The following is a 19,993-nucleotide window of genomic DNA, read 5'->3' as shown; positions in this document are numbered from 1 at the left end:
GAATGTTGTGAAATGGGCAAAGGAACCGTCTACAACTTTTTGGAAACTTAGAACCACCATGATGCGAATGGAATTCTTCAAGTCTAAGTTGAAGGATTGGAGTTTTTTTGAAAATTTCAAGATCTGCAAATGGTGCTGTAAATTCCTTGGCTAAGGTAGGGATTCAGAGAGTGATGAGCTTCTTTGGGTTACTAATGAAGTAGGAGAAAGAGTCCCAACTTTACTCGAAAAGGTATAATCTGAGGCCTTTGTAATGTTTTTATTGGATTTTGATCATGCTTTTCATGTTGGAATATGGATAGGGTACTTTGTCTTCTTAACAAGTTATGTTTCCTTTGTCTTTGTTTGGTTTCTTTTACACTGAACTTTGTTGTGTGGATATTATTGTTTTGCTGTGGATATGGTTGTATTGTTTATGGACATGATGCTTATTTTGAAGGCCCTCATGCCCATGTTGAAATTCTTGATTTTGATGTGCACAAGGGTGTTAATACTGGTTTAGTTGTGTTTTTTGTACCTCTGGACATGGAAGGTGGAGTTCATGCTAACCACCTTGCTAGTTAGGGATTGTAAATTCATGTTGGGATCTAGAGAGGTGGTTGTTTTATGCAAGCACCTCTTCTTGTTTACCTTGCAACTTTTTTATTCACATGAGCAATGAGATTTTTTGCTTTTTTGTTACCATATGAAATGTGAATGAAATTTCCAACTTTTCAAAAAAAAAAATATAGTTTTTACATTGCGTAATAAATAGAAACACTAAAATAAGTTACGTATAAATGGTAAAGTTCATTAAAAAATTATGATTAAAGTTATTTTGCTTCGAAAAATAATATTTGGATCACCAATGTTTATAAGTGTTATTGTTTTGATCATTTAGCCATTAAAAAAAATAAGAGACCCTCTATTTGTACATTACACATCATCATAAATAAGCTAAGTGGAATATCCACATTAAAGGTGACCAAACTAGTTTCCTTTTCAGTTAAGTGAGTATTAGTAAATGGTGGTAGAGGTATAGAATGGAGCGAGGTTCATTGTGGAAGAGTGGCATATTGGAAAAATATGAGAGAGGTACCCGAGAATAAATTCCATCATTCAGGAAGACAAAAGTTTGGATAGACATTGATAACCCAAGTGGAAGGAATGTTGAGTTTTATAGAAGCTGAAGGTTGTAGGTGGTTATTGGGAAATGGAGAGAAAATTGCCTTATAGCATGATGAGTGGTTAGACGACAAGCCATTAAAAACTATTTACTCTAGGATGTTCACCATAGCTAGTAGCAATGAGGCTATAGCTTGTGAGTTATGTAAGAGGATAGAAAAGAGAGTCAAAGGTCAAAGATAGAGTTTAAAAGAAGATTTTTTTTGTGTGGGAAAAGGACCTAGAGAAACAATTGATGATGAAACTTAAAGATATAATAGTGGATGGAAAAAAAGAATAGGTTAATTTGAAAGTTTGATGGGCATGAAAAATTTTCAATTTAAAAACTAATAAAACTTTTGAGGGATCTACTAAGGGATGGAATTGATGAGACGTTAACGTGGGTTTGGAAACCCAAAGTAATAGCTAAGGTAAATGTTTTTTGTGGCATGTATACCTTGGAAGGATACACATAAAAGAATTCTAGTATCAAGAAGGGTAAAATTAAGGGAAGATGAGCAAAAGTACCTTATAGGGAGCAAGAAATGAGACTCTTTGTAAAAAGAAATGGAGAATGTTTGAATTAGTTGCTCTAGTGATGATTAGGACTTTTTTTAGATAAAGGTTTTAAAGGGAGGAACCACAATGAACAAGGTTGTATGGAGGGATAATTAGAGAGTTGAGATGGGATTGCCATGTGATAAGAGAGTAATGGGTAGAGGGGAGGAGCAATGGTAGTCGCCAAATGAAGGTTTTTTGAAGTTCAACATTGATAGGTCAACTAGGGGGAATCTAGGTATTGTAAAGTTGGGAGGAATGTCAAGAGACAAGGGAGGTATTATGCTTGCTTTATTTTCAAGACCTATTGGTGTTTGTGAGTCTAATTATGCTGAATTAATGGTTGTCAAAGTGGTGTTGGATGTTTTCTATCAATTAGAGTGGTTAGGGAGAAAATTATAAATTTACCAATTGAATTACTAACGGAATTTCAATTGGTAATATCCTATAGGGATTTTTAATATATAAAGACCCCTTTGAGCTCCCCTAAAAACCTTAGCCATTTTTTTCTTCTCTACCTCTTTTTCTCTTCCCCAACTTGCACCCCAACACTACTTTCGCCCTAAACTGTTACCTAGCCTTTTCATTGCTAACCCAGCCTCTATCGACGTTGACCGAGCCTCCCCCATCATTGATCCAACCTCACCTGTTACTAGAGAATTAATCGACCAAAAACTTTCCTTGAAAGTTTTTCAATGTTAGATGTTCTTAACTCTTTCTCCGACAATATTTGGGTTGAATTGCTTTGAATTTTATTGATTACTTGAATGTTGATTTTAAATTGTTTGGAATTATGTTTATTCTTTTGGTATAGTTTGTTTGTTAAGTAAGGATCACAACATGTTTAAGATATTTTTTAGGTTCTATAGGTGTTTTAGATTAGTCATTGTGAATCAATGGAACGCTATTGAAGCATGTCTATAAGAAAGGAAGATTCCATACCAAAAACTTTCCCTATAAGTTTTTTATTGTTGAAACATGTTTAAGCATCTTCCTCTTTTCACCTATCCACCCTTCAAGCCCTCCTTCATTTTCTTTTCCTATCAATTGTAAACTTAGTGCCTTACCTTTCAACTAGTAATCCCCCTTTACCTCTTGTCTTGGTTAGTTGCCTTCCTTTGCTTATTGATTAATCATTTGCTTGAATGAATTTATTGAATAAAAGAAAAGTGTAATCTTGTTAAAGTAGGAAGAATACAATTTGGAATCTCATTAGATAGTTATTTACAACTTGCCCTTGTAGTGAGAATTTTTTTGATATACAATCTAGTTGATGGTCTTCTTTTTCATAGCTTGATTCATTTGTGTTCATTATGTGAGATTTTGTTCTGGTTCAATGATAAAAATTTTTATATATGATTGATTTCATTGAATGAGTTTATTAAATAAAAGAAAAGTGTAATCTTTTTAGACTAGGAAGAATACAATTTGGAGTCTTATTAGAAATTTGTTTATAACTTACCCTCATAATGAGAATTTCTTTGATGTACAATCTGGTTGGTGATCTTTCTTTTTTTTTCATAGCTTGATTCATGTGTTAATTATCTAAGATTTTGTTGTAGTTCAATAATCTTCAATAATTTTTTCTAGACGATTTATTTCCTTGAATGAATTTATATTTACTTAATATGGTTATACTTTTTATGTAATAGGCATATCATTTCAAAAGTTTGGGTTCATATAAGTATAGCAAAATCATCACTTTTATATTCCACGGATTTGATTGACCAACCTTAAATTGAAATAATTTGGGTAGGTAGGTCAGGTCCATAGAATATGCGAGATGTTGGCATTGAAATCTTTGAATAGAAAATAGACAAAGATTACAAAATGAGTGCTTTTGCTGAAGGTTAGTTTCCATCTTTTGGAATGTTCTAGTTAAGCTTAGATGATGCATGTGTTCTGTAATCTTTGTTTGTTTTCCATTCAAAATGAGTAATTCCACAGAAGGTTGGTTTCCATATATATATATTTTCAATGCCTAACGTAAGTCTTCAATTTTATTCCCTCTATTCTAATGGTGTTAGTATGTAAGATCATCTTCTTGTAAGGTTGATGGTCTTCCTTATCAAGTATTCTATCTTTGAATCTCCCTTATTAAATATGATTATTTTATAAACATATTTGATAAGGGAGCTATATAGATAGAATATCCAATCAGTTGGTCCTCAGTCGACTAGGAAGATGATCTTAATTACATACATATACTATGAACTTGGAGTCCAACGTTCAATAGATCCTACAATGCGTGATGCGGTTAGTTGCCCATACCGAATCTTTATCGAAGCAGTTGTTGAGCCCTTCTAAGAATGAGGATGTGCGAAGAAGGGATGATACTAGTAGCTAGATAGGTTTGTATTTTTGTTCAATTGTATTCTTAATATACTTGTACATTTTTCTATTCATTGATATAAAAATAATAAAATTTGCATTCCTATTTTTATTAATTAAAGATGTTTGTTTACATATTTGCAATATTTAGAATTATTTAAAATTATTTGTATTTGATATAACAATAATATTTAAAATTATTTGTATTTGTATTTTTTAAATTTTGAAAATAATTGAATACTTTAGTAGTTTATTGATGGAATTATGGGAATGATTATTGATGGAATAAACATTATCACTGACAAAATTAAAATATCATGAACAAAAACCTATGAATACCAACCAATCTTGCTATCAACAGATTGAATACATTGTTGACCAACATTTCGATGAAATTTTACGTTAGGAATTGATTGACGGAAAACTGAGTTACCAACGGAATGACCTTTATCGATTAAGATATTTTTGACCAAATACCGATGAAATATTCCATAGATAATTTCAATTACCAACGGATAATAGCTTTTTAGTGATAGAAGTTCTCATCGGTAAAAAGCGTTAAATATGATAATGTACTGGGTGGGTTTTGGAAGATGGAAAAAGGACTGATTATGGCTTTCCAATTATTATTGGCTTGTGGCCGTATTTATTGATATCTTGATGTAATCTCTAGAATCAATAAAATGTGGCTTATAAAAAAAATGATCAAAATAAAAAATTTCAAAAAATTAAGTGATTATTTTATAAGTCATTGGAGAGCAAAAAACCAAAAAGAACTAAACTAACCAGAGCATTTAAAGTAAATTATCATTTTTGAAACTTAACTTTTCAAAATTTTCTGATATAATAGATAACATTTTAATCACCTTTGACATGAATATGTCACCTAGCGAGATATGTTGATGTAACGAATGAGTAATCTAAATAATAACATCTATAGGTATTAGTAGTTAAAACGATATTGTTCAGAATTGATTAATCAAAATAAAAAAATTTCTGAAAATTAAGTGATTTAAAAATTAATTTATTCTAATATTATCAATCATGCTCTGGTGTATTTCATTACTGAGATTTCTTAATCACAACAACCTGGAATCGACTTCGAGTGTGTACCAAACCATAAATTGGGTGTTTAACATGGGTGCTTATTTATTGGCTTAAGGTAATATTTTATGCTGCATGCCTTGAACGGGTGCCGTCCGAAGTGAAACTTATTGACTTGAGCATGGACGCTAAATTTTCTACACTCTACCAAACCCAGCTGCATTTTTTATGGTTAACCTTATTTGACTTGAAAGCTTCTTCCAATGCTTTCACCTATATATATGATATGCATTTCTAATCTCAAAATCCAACTCAAATCCTTCCCTTGCAACTCTTTCAAAGAGTGTTTGAACCAAAAATGGAGCTCTTTTTCCTATGTGGTCTCACTCTCTTCACCCTATTTGTCTTTTTTTCCCTTTTCTCTATCTTTTCCTACGCATGCAAGACAAATGCTTCCCAGCCAAACCTCCCACCTGGTAAAACAGGCTTGCCATACATCGGCGAGAGCCTTGAATTTCTGTCGACAGGCCGAAAGGGTCACCCTGAGAAGTTTATATATGATAGAATGGCCAAGTTCTCCTCTCAAGTCTTTAGAACATCAATACTAGGAGAAGCTACGGCAGTTTTTTGTGGCGCAGCTGGGAACAAATTCTTGTTCTCTAATGAAAACAAGCTTGTCACCGCATGGTGGCCAAATTCCGTGAACAAGGTATTCCCTTCCTCTACGCAAACATCTTCCAAAGAGGAAGCCAAGAAGATGAGGAAGCTACTCCCTAATTTCCTCAAGCCAGAGGCATTGCAAAGATATGTAGGGATGATGGATACCATTGCACAAAGACACTTCGAGTCTGGTTGGGAAGGCCAGCAAGAAGTATCTGTGTTTCCACTTGCAAAGAATTACACCTTTTGGGTCGCCAGCAAGGTCTTCTTGAGCGTAGAGGACCCTAAACATGTAGCTAAATTGGGCGATCCTTTTAATGTTTTGGCCTCGGGGATTATATCAATTCCCATAGACTTGCCAGGAACACCATTCAATCGTGCCATCAAGGCTTCAAACTTGATAAGGAAAGAATTGACTGCTATTATCAAACAAAGGAAAATTGATCTTGCAGAGAAGAAAGCATCTCCAACACAAGACATACTCTCGCACATGTTGTTAACAAGTGATGAGAATGGGCGGTACATGAACGAATTGGACATAGCCGATAAGATTCTTGGTTTGCTGATTGGAGGCCATGACACCGCAAGTGCTGCTATCACATTTATTGTCAAGTACCTCGCTGAACTGCCCGAGATCTACCAAAAAGTACAGTCAGGTAAGCTTTCAATATTTCTTTGTTACAACGTTTTCAAAGGGGCAGTCCATCACTCCCTAGGTAATTCTTCGGGTGCATTTGACTTGGAATTGGAATTAAACAGAAGAACAAATTCTTGATGTGAGTGGATATAATATTATAAAATTTAAAGTTACTTCAAAAGAGAAAGAATCATTTGTTAAATTAAGTTGCTTTAAAAGTCCTTAGGCCGGCTACGTTTACATACCATAATATTCTCTATTGAACATTTATGTGTGAGACCATATGTAGCATGACACTATTACACAAAGTTAAAAGGCTACAGACTGATTTTGGTAAAAGAATCCATTTGGGAAGATGTTCATTATTAACTCTTGAATTATTAAATGGCATCAGCTTGCTTGCTAGCTAGCTTAGCTTATATAGGATGAACAATAGTGAGTGGCATCAAATATAATCTTATTACATGATGAGTTGTTAATCAATAATCCCTCCAAGAGTCTTGATTATTATAATTAGAGATGCAACCTCTGAAATTTTGACTTTTTCCATTTTCTTTCACTATATCCTCTTGACCAGATGTAATAGAAAACAAAACAGAATATAATATAGAGTATCTATTCACGGGTTTAGTCAGCATATTGAACTTTCTCTTTTGTGTTTTCTTTGAATATTAATTTTAGGTCGATACTTCCTCTCTCTCTCTCTCTCCATAATATAGTTTTTGAATAGATCAATTCAGGGAATTTGTTTATTATTAATTCTTGTTTGTCATGAAAGTTTGGTACCATGAGGATGTTGCGCCCTTATTCGGAAAAGTTCAGGCACTAGAACCATAGTTTTCGCAACAAAAACAAGTGGCGGTTCACTATTTCTTTTTTTTTTTTTTGACCAAGTCCATATCCACCAATATTATCCAGCTATATGTGAGAGACTCAGGTGTAGAATCCTTAAAGTTTACGCATAGTAGCCTAGATTCAGACTGATATATCAGAAGACCAAGGAATAAAAAACAGAGTTTGATGGCTTGGGTTGACCTCATTTCTGACAATTCGGGTTTACAGAGCAAATGGAGATTGCAAAATCAAAAGCCCCTGGAGAGTTGCTGAATTGGGATGATATTCAAAAGATGAAATACTCGTGGAATGTGGCATGTGAAGTACTGCGTCTTGCTCCACCCCTCCAAGGAGCTTTTAGAGAAGCCCTGAACGAATTCATCTATGCTGGTTTCAACATTCCAAAGGGATGGAAGGTAAGTGGACAACCTGTCCAATTTTTGATCGATAGGGCTATACAAGTATTCATATTCTTGCATTGACTATTGTTCAAAATCTTATTGTTTTTTCCAAATGTATAATTATTGTACAGTTGTACTGGAGTGCGAATTCAACACACAGAAATCCAGAATGCTTCCCGGAGCCTGAAAAGTTTGACCCTTCGAGGTTTGAAGGGAACGGACCAGCTCCTTACACTTTTGTTCCTTTCGGAGGAGGACCGAGAATGTGTCCAGGGAAGGAGTATGCTCGCCTGGAAATACTAGTCTTCATGCACAATATTGTCAAGAGGTTCAACTGGGAGAAACTGCTTCCTGATGAGAACATCATCGTAGACCCAATGCCAATGCCAGCAAAAGGGCTACCGGTTCGCCTCCTTCCTCAAACGACTGCTTAGTTGTTGCCTGTAATCGTTTCCAAGACTCAAATGTCTAAAGCCAACGACATGTTGTCAATTCTGCTCTGCTTGTATACTTGATGGTAGTGAATTCTATAGCATTCAAGTGCTGTTTCTGTGTAGAAACAGAAACCGAAATTCTGCGTGTAATATTTATGTTCAAAAAGAACTAAATAAGGCATCTCCCTGGCCTTAAATAAAGATTAAAATTAAGTTACTTAATATAGCTCTTGTGTCTTCTCTTATATTTCTATTTTGTAAATTAATTTTGTTTATTTTTTTACATTTTTACTTTTTAATATTAAAAAGTATGGAATATTAATTCTATTAATAAAATTTCAAAATTGTAATATAAAACATACTAGAGTTAAAGATATTTTTTTCTTAAACTTCATGAAAGTGATGAAAAGGGCAAGCAAAAATGTGATGGGGATAATAATAATAATAAGTGTTCTTTTTATAAATGGGCCACATGCATAAGGCATTTATGAAAATAAGTATTTTCATAATTTTAACTATTTTTAGCTAAGAGAATTAAAATTAAGATAAAATTACCCTTAATAAAACCAACCCACTTGTTTGGCTCGCACCTTAACCCGAAACCTATTAATGGGTCAAGTATGTTTACAAGGTTTGTAACTCCTCAGTTCTCATTGACAGACCGTACATCTCCATTCAAAGAATTCTCTTGAAAGCATTCCTCGCCATTTAAACTTTTGAGCATTTTTTGTAGTGGTAGAAGCATTTTGGAGTGGTAGAAGTATTTTGGAGTGGTTATTATTCGCATAAAGGTGGTTCACATATTGACCAATGAGAGGTAGTTCACATTATGCGGAGAAAGTATAATATATCTTTTTTTTATTGTTAACCATGTGGAGAAATGCTTTTAGGACTATTGTTATTCTTCATGTTTTTCATTTATGGTTTTTGGGCATAAATGTGGGCATATTGCTTTTCATATTGATATTTTTGTGGTTTGAAATTGTTGAACATAAACATGAAGTTGGTGTTGTTGGAGTTTTTGGGGTTGAAAGGTGACAAGACATGCGTGACTGGTTCATATGTATGCGTTATCACCCTTTAATAGGAATTTGGTTTAGGGTTTAGTATTACGTGACTGAGGGCTTGCGTACATGGTTGACACTTTATGCATGACTGGATTTTGGCATGGCGTCACTTAGGGTGTGCGTGATTGCATTAGGCATTGTGTTTAGGGTTTAGCATTACATGACTAGTTGATATGTCATTGCGTGAGTGGTTGATAGGTTATTGGGTGAATATGGTTCAGGCATGGCATCACTTAGTGTATGTGTGATTGGTTTAGTTGTTCTTAGTATTGCATGACTTGTTGATAGATTAATGCATGATTTAATGTAAGTAATTGCGTGACTATTATCTGTATGAAAGTGCACAAGTGTTATAACTAAATGAAATTTATCTGTATGGCATTGTACGACCTACATTGCATTCATTCTATATTATTTTGGGTCAACTGTAATGCTTTAATATGTATATGTTGATTTACTTAATAATCCATGCTCGACACATGGATTAATTATTTTGTTTCAGGGTTGTCTAAAAACAATTAAAATTATTGTGAGGGTCATTTTTGGAGTGAGCTTATGAAGAGGGCTATTTTTCAGAAATTCCTTTTGTTTTTTTAATCTACAATGATCTTATTAATTAAAATGAAAATGTTATCTATTTTATGTTGTAGATGGTTTAAACAAGAACAGTGTAGGATAATGTGGAATCTTTGCTTTGTGTTCCGAGGCACTCGTGGGGCTTCAATGTTGGCATTAACATCCACTGTAAGTGGTCGCATCTGCATGTGTTACGTGAGATGCTGTGTAAAGCAAATGAGTTGGAAGCTTTAAAGAGAACATGCTTTGGGCATATGATGGATGCAAAATCAGAGAAATATTTATTTTGTGCCAGTCTCATGCGCAACTTAATGCTACGCGGAATCAATAAACTCGGCACCATCGAGGGTGAGTTATGGTTTGCCATTGGTAAAATGAAGACCCGGTTCTCGAAAAGGAGTTCTACCTAATGACAGGACTGAAGTTTAGTACCCTACTGACCTTATTGTCAATCCTTATGCTACCAAGATGGCCCTCATCTTGATCGGGAGTAATGTTTTATTCGGTCAAGAGTACAGATGATCAGTGATTCCATGGTTGTTGACTCTAGTCGAGAACATCGACGACTGAAATGCGTTCCCATAAGGCACATATGTTTGGAGTTTGACCGTCGATTCCATGATGAGGGTTTTGAACGTCTAGCGGTGGGAGTAGTAAAGAAGAAAAGTTACCACCTCTATAGATTTATGCGGGCATTTCAAGTAGTGTGTCATACCCTAATGTTTTTCATTATTCTTTTTGCATAAGATTTTATGAGGTGAATAAAATGTTTCATAATTGATGTGTAGTTTTGGGTGTTGCAAACAATTCTTGATATCTGAAGCTTATTTAGAAGGCAGCGCTAGTCTGGACAGGTTTGCCTAAGAATGCTGAAACGGCACTATGATAAGAGGCCTATAGGCTTCCACGTCAATATTGCAGGTTTGGAGAGAGAAGACAAGGTGAGTCGAGAAACCATATTGTTTTTATTTTATTTAATTTTATTTTTTGTCATAGGGTAGCTAGGCTTCAACCTAATGGCAATGTATGTTTTGGTGTAGTTGCACGCAGTCAGGACCTTGGAGTTAACTGTGGAAGAGATTTTGATCGCAAATTGGGCTAACATTGAAGTCAATATCTCCAAGGGGCAGTAATATATTCCTTTATGGAAGTTGGGGGTCAGTTAGAATTCGATCCCCAACAAAAGAGGAAAATAATGGATCGCAAATAGAAAAGTACAATAAGACGAGGCGTTAAGCGGAGTTGCACACGGATGTGAAGGTCCATGCCTAGTTCGCTACTACTAAGGCTCCTGGTGCTATTGAAGCGCTTAATTCTCCTCTTGCTGCTCCTTATACTGCTTCTCCTACTGCTCTTCATGTTGCTCCTGATGCTATTCCTAATGTTGCTTCTCCTCATGCTGCTCTGATGTCACTTCTCCTGTTGCTCTTCATACTATTACTCTTGTTGCTCTTGTCGTGACTTTTTATGCTGCTCCTCTTTCTGCTTCTGCTGCTACCCTTCATGCTCAAGCACGTAACTCATTGCTACGTCCTCAAATGACTACAAGCTTTAAGCAAAAAATGCAACAAATGCAAACACAGTGGAAAAAGGATTTACAATCAATGTGGACGGAGATGTAGATGGACATGCAAATGCAGATGCAGTTGTTGCGGATAGAGGTTGAGTGAGACATGCAGATGCATATGCATGACATGCAAATGCATATACATGCAATGCAGTTGAAGATCCAGTGAGGAATACAGCTAGAGATCCAACGGGCGATGCAACTGCAAATGCAATCACTGCATTTGGATATCTAGCAGTCACTACAAGGGCTGAAAGATTGGATTATCGATCAATTGATTGACCATTATGAGGTATGAGCTTTTATTTTTTTTCATTGCATGAGTTATAACATATACGATGTATACACTATTTTAATGTGTTTGAATTTTTTCACTGTGTAGAGTCAGTTTATGGGTGAAGAAGATAGAGTACGCAACAAAGAAGGCAGCAGTATTGGGGTTGACCTTGGTGAGGCAAGGGCATAAAGGAAGCAATTTCATCTACTCCAAGCTCACCTCTCATTACCCCGATCAAAGATCATCCTGCTAGTAGTCTAAGTACAACTTCCCCACATCCTGCTTTTGTCCCAATTCCACTAGAGGCCCTTTAGCATTATCAGCGCACACTTTCTCCTAAGGCTTCATCTCCACCTCAGGTCGAAAAGGCACTTCATCCTCCAAGTAGTCTAACTACAACTTCCTTGTGTCTTGCTCGTGTCCCAACTCCACCAAAAGCCCCCTAGCATGGTCAAATCATACCTTTTCTTAAGGCTCCACCTTCATCTCAAGTCAATGATGCACATGTGAGTATAGCCAACAAATACCTTCGAAGCCCGTATGTTAACCTGCTTTTAGTCTGGTGCAGAATGAAGGATGATTTGAAGGACAAATATGTGTGAGACCCTGTCAAGCTCGATTAAAAAATGGTATTATACCGAGTGATACAACTAAGTTAAATCGAGCCTTGAACTAGGTCAAATAGAAATTCTAAGAGAAATTTGAAAATTTTGAAACCCACAGAATGGCTTAGAATAGTGATTTGGAGTTCAAGGTCCAGTTTGGAGTCTAAGGTCCAGTTTGGAGTCTATCAAGAAAATTGACCGATTAGGGACCAAACGATCATTTTACCATTTGATGATAAAATGGAGATTTTTAGCCAAGATTTGATCACATATGACCAAGAATAATTATATGAAATATAATTATGATTATTGGAGTATAAAATGATGTTTAGCAGTGAAAAATTACGATTCTCGATATTTTTGGAGCACAAGGGTAAAATGGTAATTTTGTCACTAGAGGACTAAACGAAAATTTTTATAAAACGATTTTTGCCCCATTTGGTTAATATTGATCAATATTAGTGTTATTTGAGGTTGAAAAGTAGAAATAATGTGATTCCGATACATTTCGGAGTATAGGGAAAAAATCGTAATTTTTTCGTCCTGGGGGCAAATCGATAAATTTTTCGCCCTAGCACTTGTCAAGACCAAGGGATTTTAATTGGGGTAGGATTGGATAAATATCAGAACATTTGTGGTGGAAAATTAAGAAGAAAAAGTCAAAAAGTTAAAAATTTGGGCCAATAAGCATGTGACACGTGGCATGCTGGATTATTTTATTATTTTCTATAGAAATCAGCCCATTAAATCCCCAATTCTCTCACCATATTCAGCCTAGGCAACCAGCAACAAGAACAAAGGGAAAAACAAGAAAACTTAGGTGAAAATTCAAAGAAAAAGTGAAGAAATCAAGGAAACAAGCAAGGTAAGTTAGAATTTCATTAATTCTCCTTGATACCTAGCTTACCCATGCTTTTGTTCTTGATTTCCATAGTTGAATATTGAGTTATCATGATGAATTCAATTCTGAAAAATGGGTATGAAAGAGGAATTGTTGTTGGAATAATTTGAGTTTAGACTATGTTAGTGTTTAGGGATAGTTAAACATGGTTATGAACAAAAACACAAAAGAAATATTCAATTTCTATAGGGTTCCTTGTTAGTCGAACCATGAGGGCTGAATATCAATGGGGGATTGTTTTTATTTCAAGGCAAAAGGCTTGGAAAATGATGAATTAAGGTGAAACGGTTATGTAGAAAACAATTTCGGTGCTAGCGCACCAAATGACCAAATTTTTCTATAAGGAACTGTGAGGGTTCTAATGCTGAATTTGGCTTTATTTAAATGGTATGTGGTAAATTAAGGTATTAGAGGAGAAATGGATTAATTTGGAAGTAATTTGGACACAATCAACAATTAATCGATGATTAGTCGAATTTAATCGATACCGCTATAAAGTGGTAATCAGACGTATTTTTGTATTTATATATCAAGCATTAGTAATTTAAATTAGTTTATATCAATTTAGGGACAATATAGTAAATTCTTTGACTTTGTTATTTGTCAAGGTAGTGAGATGTCTGGAAAAGACAAAGGAATTGCCCCTGAGGACTATTAGTCCGAGTGCACCCGAAATCTGGATTTTTCGATATCGGTGAGTGGACTTGCATTTCAAACTTGTTTTGGGGAATATGAAAGATTCTATCCAACTTGTCTTAGAAAATGTATCTTGGGAACAAGCTTTTGTTAAATGGTTTGATGTTGTGATATGTGATTGCTATGGATTCATGCATTATTGCAATATGATGATATATATATATATATATATATATATATATATATATATGTGTGTGTGTGTGTGTGTGTGTTGTGCATGATGAATGATATTGTGTATAATGATTGTAACCGTGTGTGTGCATGATGTGGGAAGAATTAAGTTGGTATAAGAGCAAAGGGATTTACCCGATCCTTGGGAACTTTAACGCGTGAACAGGGGAGAAGCGTGGCTCTCCGCCCAGGGGCTTATAGATGAAAGGGCTACCCAAAGAGGTGGAGTCGCCCTATGAGTGCTCTAATAGGTACCGTTTGTCGCCTTCGTAGTGAAGGGGTTGAGTGGTATATCCCTTCCTAGTGAAAAACTTGGTATCAGAGCCCCATTTTATGGTGGTGTGAGAAGTGGATGATGATAGTGCCCGTGTGCACGATGTGGAGGGATGTACACGATGGGACTGATTGTGCATGATGTGGGGGGATGCACATGATGGTGCCGGCTATGTGCACGATGTGGGGGGATGTACATGAGCCGGGTGTGATTATGATGATATTGATGTTTGTCTATCCAAGTATGCATATCTAGACTTATGAAATGAAAGCTCATGAATGTGATATATGGTTGACATATATGTGAAATGTGATACATTGCACTTTGGGAATTTTCATGAGTTTTATGTTGATTTTGTTGGTTTAGTAGGATGGCCTTTTGTTGAGTGAAGGGAAACTTTTCTCTTGTTGCTCTGTCTCGTTGCAGCGAGAAACTTTCTGTCCATTTTGCTAACTTGTGGGTTTTTGCCATATTTCCCATTTCTTTTGTACCATAGTTGAGCATGGATTTTTGTAAAGTGATTTACTCATGTGGGGTTTACATGAAGGGTTTAAAGGAGCTAAAACAATTGCATGGTTTTGAGAAAATGAATGCATCATGATTTCGATAAACATTCCTTATGGTATGCTTGTTCCCTTCTTGTTCACTCACTGAGTATTGTACTCACGTTTTATAAAAATTCATGTTTTTAGATCAGGTGATTGTTGGACCCTAGACCGAGGAGTCCCCGTAGTGCATCTCCTGGGTATGTGTCTGGCCTTTGATAGTAATCCCTTTTATCGTAAATGTCTCCGTTAGAAGTCATGGGTCCTTTTGTATTGTGAATACAATATAACAATGTGAATATGTGTATGCAATGTAAATTGCTAAATACATGACTAGTATAGTGCATGTATATTATTATTGATAATACCATTGTGTTTTGGCTATATTCACATTCAGGAAAAGGTGTGTATGTATGCATGACATGATAAATTTGTTAAGCAAAGGTAAATTAATAGGCTTACTTGGGCTTAGTGAGCTATGCTCATTGAACTCATGCATCGATCATGGCCTGAGAAATTGGGTCTTGACAATATGAGTCCTTTATGAAAAACAAGCAAGCTACGTATAATGATAACAGTACAATATATTAAGGTTAACGGTTCTCGATTATTGATTCCATAGGTTTTTTGACGTGGGTATTATTTACATGTAAGGTTAACATTCTAGGCATTGAAGGGTAGGAGGGCCCTAATGTTTTTTAGCGATTGGAGATGTTGAGTGAGTTGTTGGACAACCAACATATTGACACATGCATCAGCGTCATGTGTAAGTGGGCACGCAAGCACCATCCACAACTTTACAAGTAGAGAATATGCATTGTTGATTCTATGTAAGTATATTTTAATGAGATGTAATTATTAAAATCTATGTGGTGTTTATTAGTTCATGGCATCTAACTATTGTGCATAACTTAATTGACAGCTTATTTTGATGGGTTTGAGCAAAAAAATACGGCCTTCACCTATCGATAAGACATTCAAGCCGACTGAGGTAGTTTTGCGAGAACATGTGCTTGAATATGTGAGGGGTGGGAGTCCTTTGTGGGGTTTGCCATGGCACGAGGTTGACTCAATTCTCAAACCGTGCTTTGTCAATGGCTACTGGGTGGTAGTGCACATCAACTTGCTGAAATGGAATATGACATTAGTTAACTCATTGTACAGTCGGATAAATGCAATGAAGTTCAACTTGCATGATAAGCAGATGCGTCCACTAACAACATTGTTTCCCATTATATGCCACTAGGTCGGGTACTTTGTAAGCTTGCGTCATCAAAAGTGACCTTTTACGCAGATGAGGTATAAGTTAAATGTAAAAACCCCAAAACAGCAAGATTCGTACAATTGTGGGGATTGAGTTATTGCTTTGTTGTAGTGGTTGATCGATTTGGAGGATCATACCTTGAAGGCAAACGCCATAGATAGCCTTCGAAAGAGTTTTACCCTAGCGATTTTTGCAAATAGTGTGACTTGTTAATTTTATTAATTTGTTTATTCTTTTTCCTAATGTATAACGTAACATTGTTGTGTATCATCTCCAAATTATTCTTTGTTATATCATTTAAAAATTATTCTTTTTGTATTATTTAACAAAGGGAAAGGCAATAAAAATAGTTCGGTATTCATTGATGTGATAAGTAGATGGGTTCAATAACAACATTATTTTTTTCTTATTCATATCTTAAATTCTGTTAGTGTTTTATGCAATTTACATATCAAAGTTCATGAGTTTATATATGCCAACCCCATGACTTTATGGACTGTGTGACATGTTGATATGAATTGTGTGACATAGGCATGTAACGCAATGCCAGCACTACTCGATACTGCGGGGGCATCATAGGTTGATATGGCATTACGTGAATGGAGTATAGTCATAGTATGACATATGCATTGCGTGAATGGTGTGTATGAATCACGTGACTAGTTGATATGAAATCACATGACTAGTTGATATGGAATCGCATGACTAGTTGATGTGGAATTGAGTGATTATTTGATATGGAATCACGTAACTATTTCATCTGATATTGCGTGACTAGTTGATATGGAATCGTGCGACTATTTGATATGGTATTGCGTGACTCACTTATTGTGTGTCATGTTCGTTGAACCAAGGTAAGGCAATTATGATGGACAATATCAAACTGTAACGCAACCCTAAGAACCATCATAATATAATATCCAGTTGAATACCCTAAACCCTAAACCAGAAGTATGAGTAAACACATGAAAGTCAAACCATATATAGCCAAAAAAGAAAACTAATAAACCACAAATTGTTTACCAAACAAATTACAATATCCCTAAACTAGTTAACAATTTGTTCATCCCTAATCACAAAATGTGAATCTTCATCTACTATGCTTGACTCAGCCAGAACCAATGACAACCGACTTCTTTTTTCTCTAAGATTGTTGTTAGAGAAACTCATCTTTGTTTGTTTTTTTCGACTGCGCTTCTGTTACCCAATCAACTGTATCTGTTCTTTGCATTAGAAGATTCTCAACATTCTGTAGCCTTAATTCCAATGTCTGGATTTTATTAGTTTGGTTAGTGAGTTTCTTATCAATCCTCATAAGCATATTATATATCAGATCATTCGAAAAATGATTTGGAATAACTTTAAATGGATCAATGGATGGAGTATCATGGGCAAGATGAATTGGGTTACCTTTGACATAGTTGAATGACTCATCAACCCTCATCTCATGTCACTTTTTAAGTAGCCATCCATTAGAGAGATTACAAGGCCTACGACTGGTCCAATTAGCTAGATATCTAATGCTCTAGAGCCTTTTCTTCTTAACAAGAGCCTATATGATGTTTCTATATGGTAGAGTCGTCTCATCCCGTAAGGTGACTCCTCTCATTCTACTGATCATATATTGTGCAATATTCACACCCAATTGGGTTTTAATTGATTCCATCATCCACAAGCCCTCAATGCTAACATGTTTTAAATGACTGATCTTTCCTTGTAATGTGGACGCTAAAAAATTATGTACCAGCCTAGCTTTTGTAGATTGCAAATGATAAGCAGAACATGAATTTGTCATGAATGGTTCTGTTTTTCCAAACGACTCTTAAAATGGGGGAAGTCTATCATGTCCTTCTCTATACTCCATTTTCAAGAGCTTCCCAATATTGAAAATAGACACTGTAAACTCTATTCCTTCCAAAAACGCGTTCAAAACATATGAATTAAAATCACAAGGATTTTCAAATTCATTTTTGCTCTAGCTTATGCTGGAGTAAAATTTCTTAACAAGAGTCAGCTTATGCTGGAGTAAAATTCTTTAACAAAAGTTGAGCTATAATCCATATTTGGAAAGGTACTTAGACCTTAAGTTTACCCATGTCAAAAAACATATTTAAGTCATGCACAAGGTCTACATATTCATTAAAGCTTTCCCAATCTACCACTTTTCCGCATAATATCATGGCATTCTCTATTTCCCTATACCTAATAGCATATGCGTTGTTCTTAAATTGTGAGGATGGGGACGAAGCGTTACCTTGTTCAATGGAAAAACCGATTGATGCGGTAGGTAGTTCAAGAGCCAGTTTCCATTTCTTTTTTCATCATCATGCTTAATTTCGTGGACGTTGTCACTGACATTGGGTGTGCAAGAAGATGCGACCATTAATTTTGATTATGCAGGAGGGTTCGAGTTTAGGGTTTGAACTTACAACTAGATAGAGGTTTGAGAGATTTCTGTTGAATTATGGGTTAAGGTTCTTCTGTATTAGGGATTAAGGTATGTTGCATTTTGATTATTGATATTATCAGACAACATAGAAGAAATAAGTTCAGAATCATGGTGATGAATAGAGTAACAGAACCAAAGAACTATCGAATTGATGGAAAAAGAAATAAGCTTTGAAGTATGAATAAGCAAAGCGCACTATTTAAGTAAGGAAACTAAAAGACAAAACAACACTGTTTTGAATAAAAGGAAAATAATTAACTGACTAGTAGAAGCGTAGTGTTTTGTATAGCAAATTTTTAAATTTTAGTTTAGTTAGTTAGCACAAGAATTATGTACATTCTCTCTCTTACTTTACTATTAATCACCGTGTATGTAAATAGCTTTTTCAAGCCATTATTCAATTAGAGAGAACCCTCAATATTTCTCAAGTAAGGCATCATCTTGTCTCTTTCTTTTGTTACCATTTTTGTCAGATATGTCAACCTGTTAGCCCGGGATATAGGGTTGATGTTGGCTTTCTTGCCCTCCCGTTTTTAAAAATTTTTCACCTTTCAAATTTCCCCTTTCAATTTTAAACCCAATAACGATCATTACTTCAGATAGTGCATCGTGTGACTGGATTTTATATGAGACAAGTGAATTAGTCTACATGTGATATGTTGTTTATGCATTGCGTGACCAAATTTTAGGCATTGTGTGACCCCATATTAGGCATGTTACTCGTTTGAATAGCGTGATCCTTTATTAGGAATTGTTTGACTAGCTATTATGTATAACAATCCAACTCTTAAGATAGTTAATGGTGTTTAAAGAATTGCATATTGCATGAACCGACATCCTTAATTGCATTGCGTGACTTAGACCGTATCTTCTTGTCCTCCATCTATGATTAGAAAGCAAGACCAATGGTAGATTGTATAATTGAATTTTATACAACCAAGCCAGGTCTCTCGCTAAAAATATCATGATGAGTAAACATACAATGGTAAAATGTATCTACACTTTCTGAGCTATGTGACACACTAAAGAAGCTGAGAATATCAAAAGTTCACTTCCTTATTGACAGATTGACCCATCATGTCTATCTTAAAACAAATTTTCCCTAGAATTTATGCTATATTAAATCTATTGTGGTTTTATTTAATTGTTTACAAAGATAAATAAATTATGAAGGGGTACAACGCATTTGATGATCCCACAATATTATTTTCAAAGGCATACATCTTGATGTTGGTTGTTGTCAGATGTCAACGTATCATTTCTAGACTCAGTCAAACTCAAGTTCAAATAGTATTATTCAATGCAAATGTCAATGGCAGGTTGGAAACAATCCCTAACAACTAACGTCTGAGAAGATATTATCTTTAGGTACTACACCCAACACGTTCTCAAAGTTTCTAATTCGTATTAGACGGCTGTTTCATGTGTGCCTAGTTTATCTACAAATTGAACATGCCTTAAGTCATCATTGTCGTTAAGCCGTCGGCTGAGTAGACGATGTTTTTGGATTTGTCGATGGACTTGCAAATGGAGTCCAGTAATTTTGTCTATTATGACCA

The 19,993-nt window shown here is 35.3% G+C and overlaps 1 protein-coding gene across 1 annotated transcript; it reads left to right on the top strand.

Annotated features, from left to right (window-relative positions):
• The first annotated feature begins 5,381 nt into the window (after positions 1-5,381).
• Positions 5,382-8,264, top strand: LOC18595550 (beta-amyrin 28-monooxygenase-like). Its single transcript, XM_018122649.2, has 3 exons — positions 5,382-6,392; positions 7,436-7,623; positions 7,740-8,264. Exons 1-3 carry the CDS (start codon positions 5,435-5,437, stop codon positions 8,040-8,042), a joined length of 1,449 nt encoding a protein of 482 aa, XP_017978138.1. The 5' UTR covers positions 5,382-5,434; the 3' UTR covers positions 8,043-8,264.
• The last annotated feature ends 11,729 nt before the right edge of the window (positions 8,265-19,993 follow it).

This window comes from Theobroma cacao, chromosome 6 (genome assembly GCF_053813885.1).
Source record: "Theobroma cacao isolate CCN51 chromosome 6, ASM5381388v1, whole genome shotgun sequence".
Taxonomy (NCBI): domain Eukaryota; kingdom Viridiplantae; phylum Streptophyta; class Magnoliopsida; order Malvales; family Malvaceae; genus Theobroma; species Theobroma cacao.
Note: the sequence above shows the minus strand (reverse complement) of the source record. Positions and strands in the feature narration are given on the sequence as shown.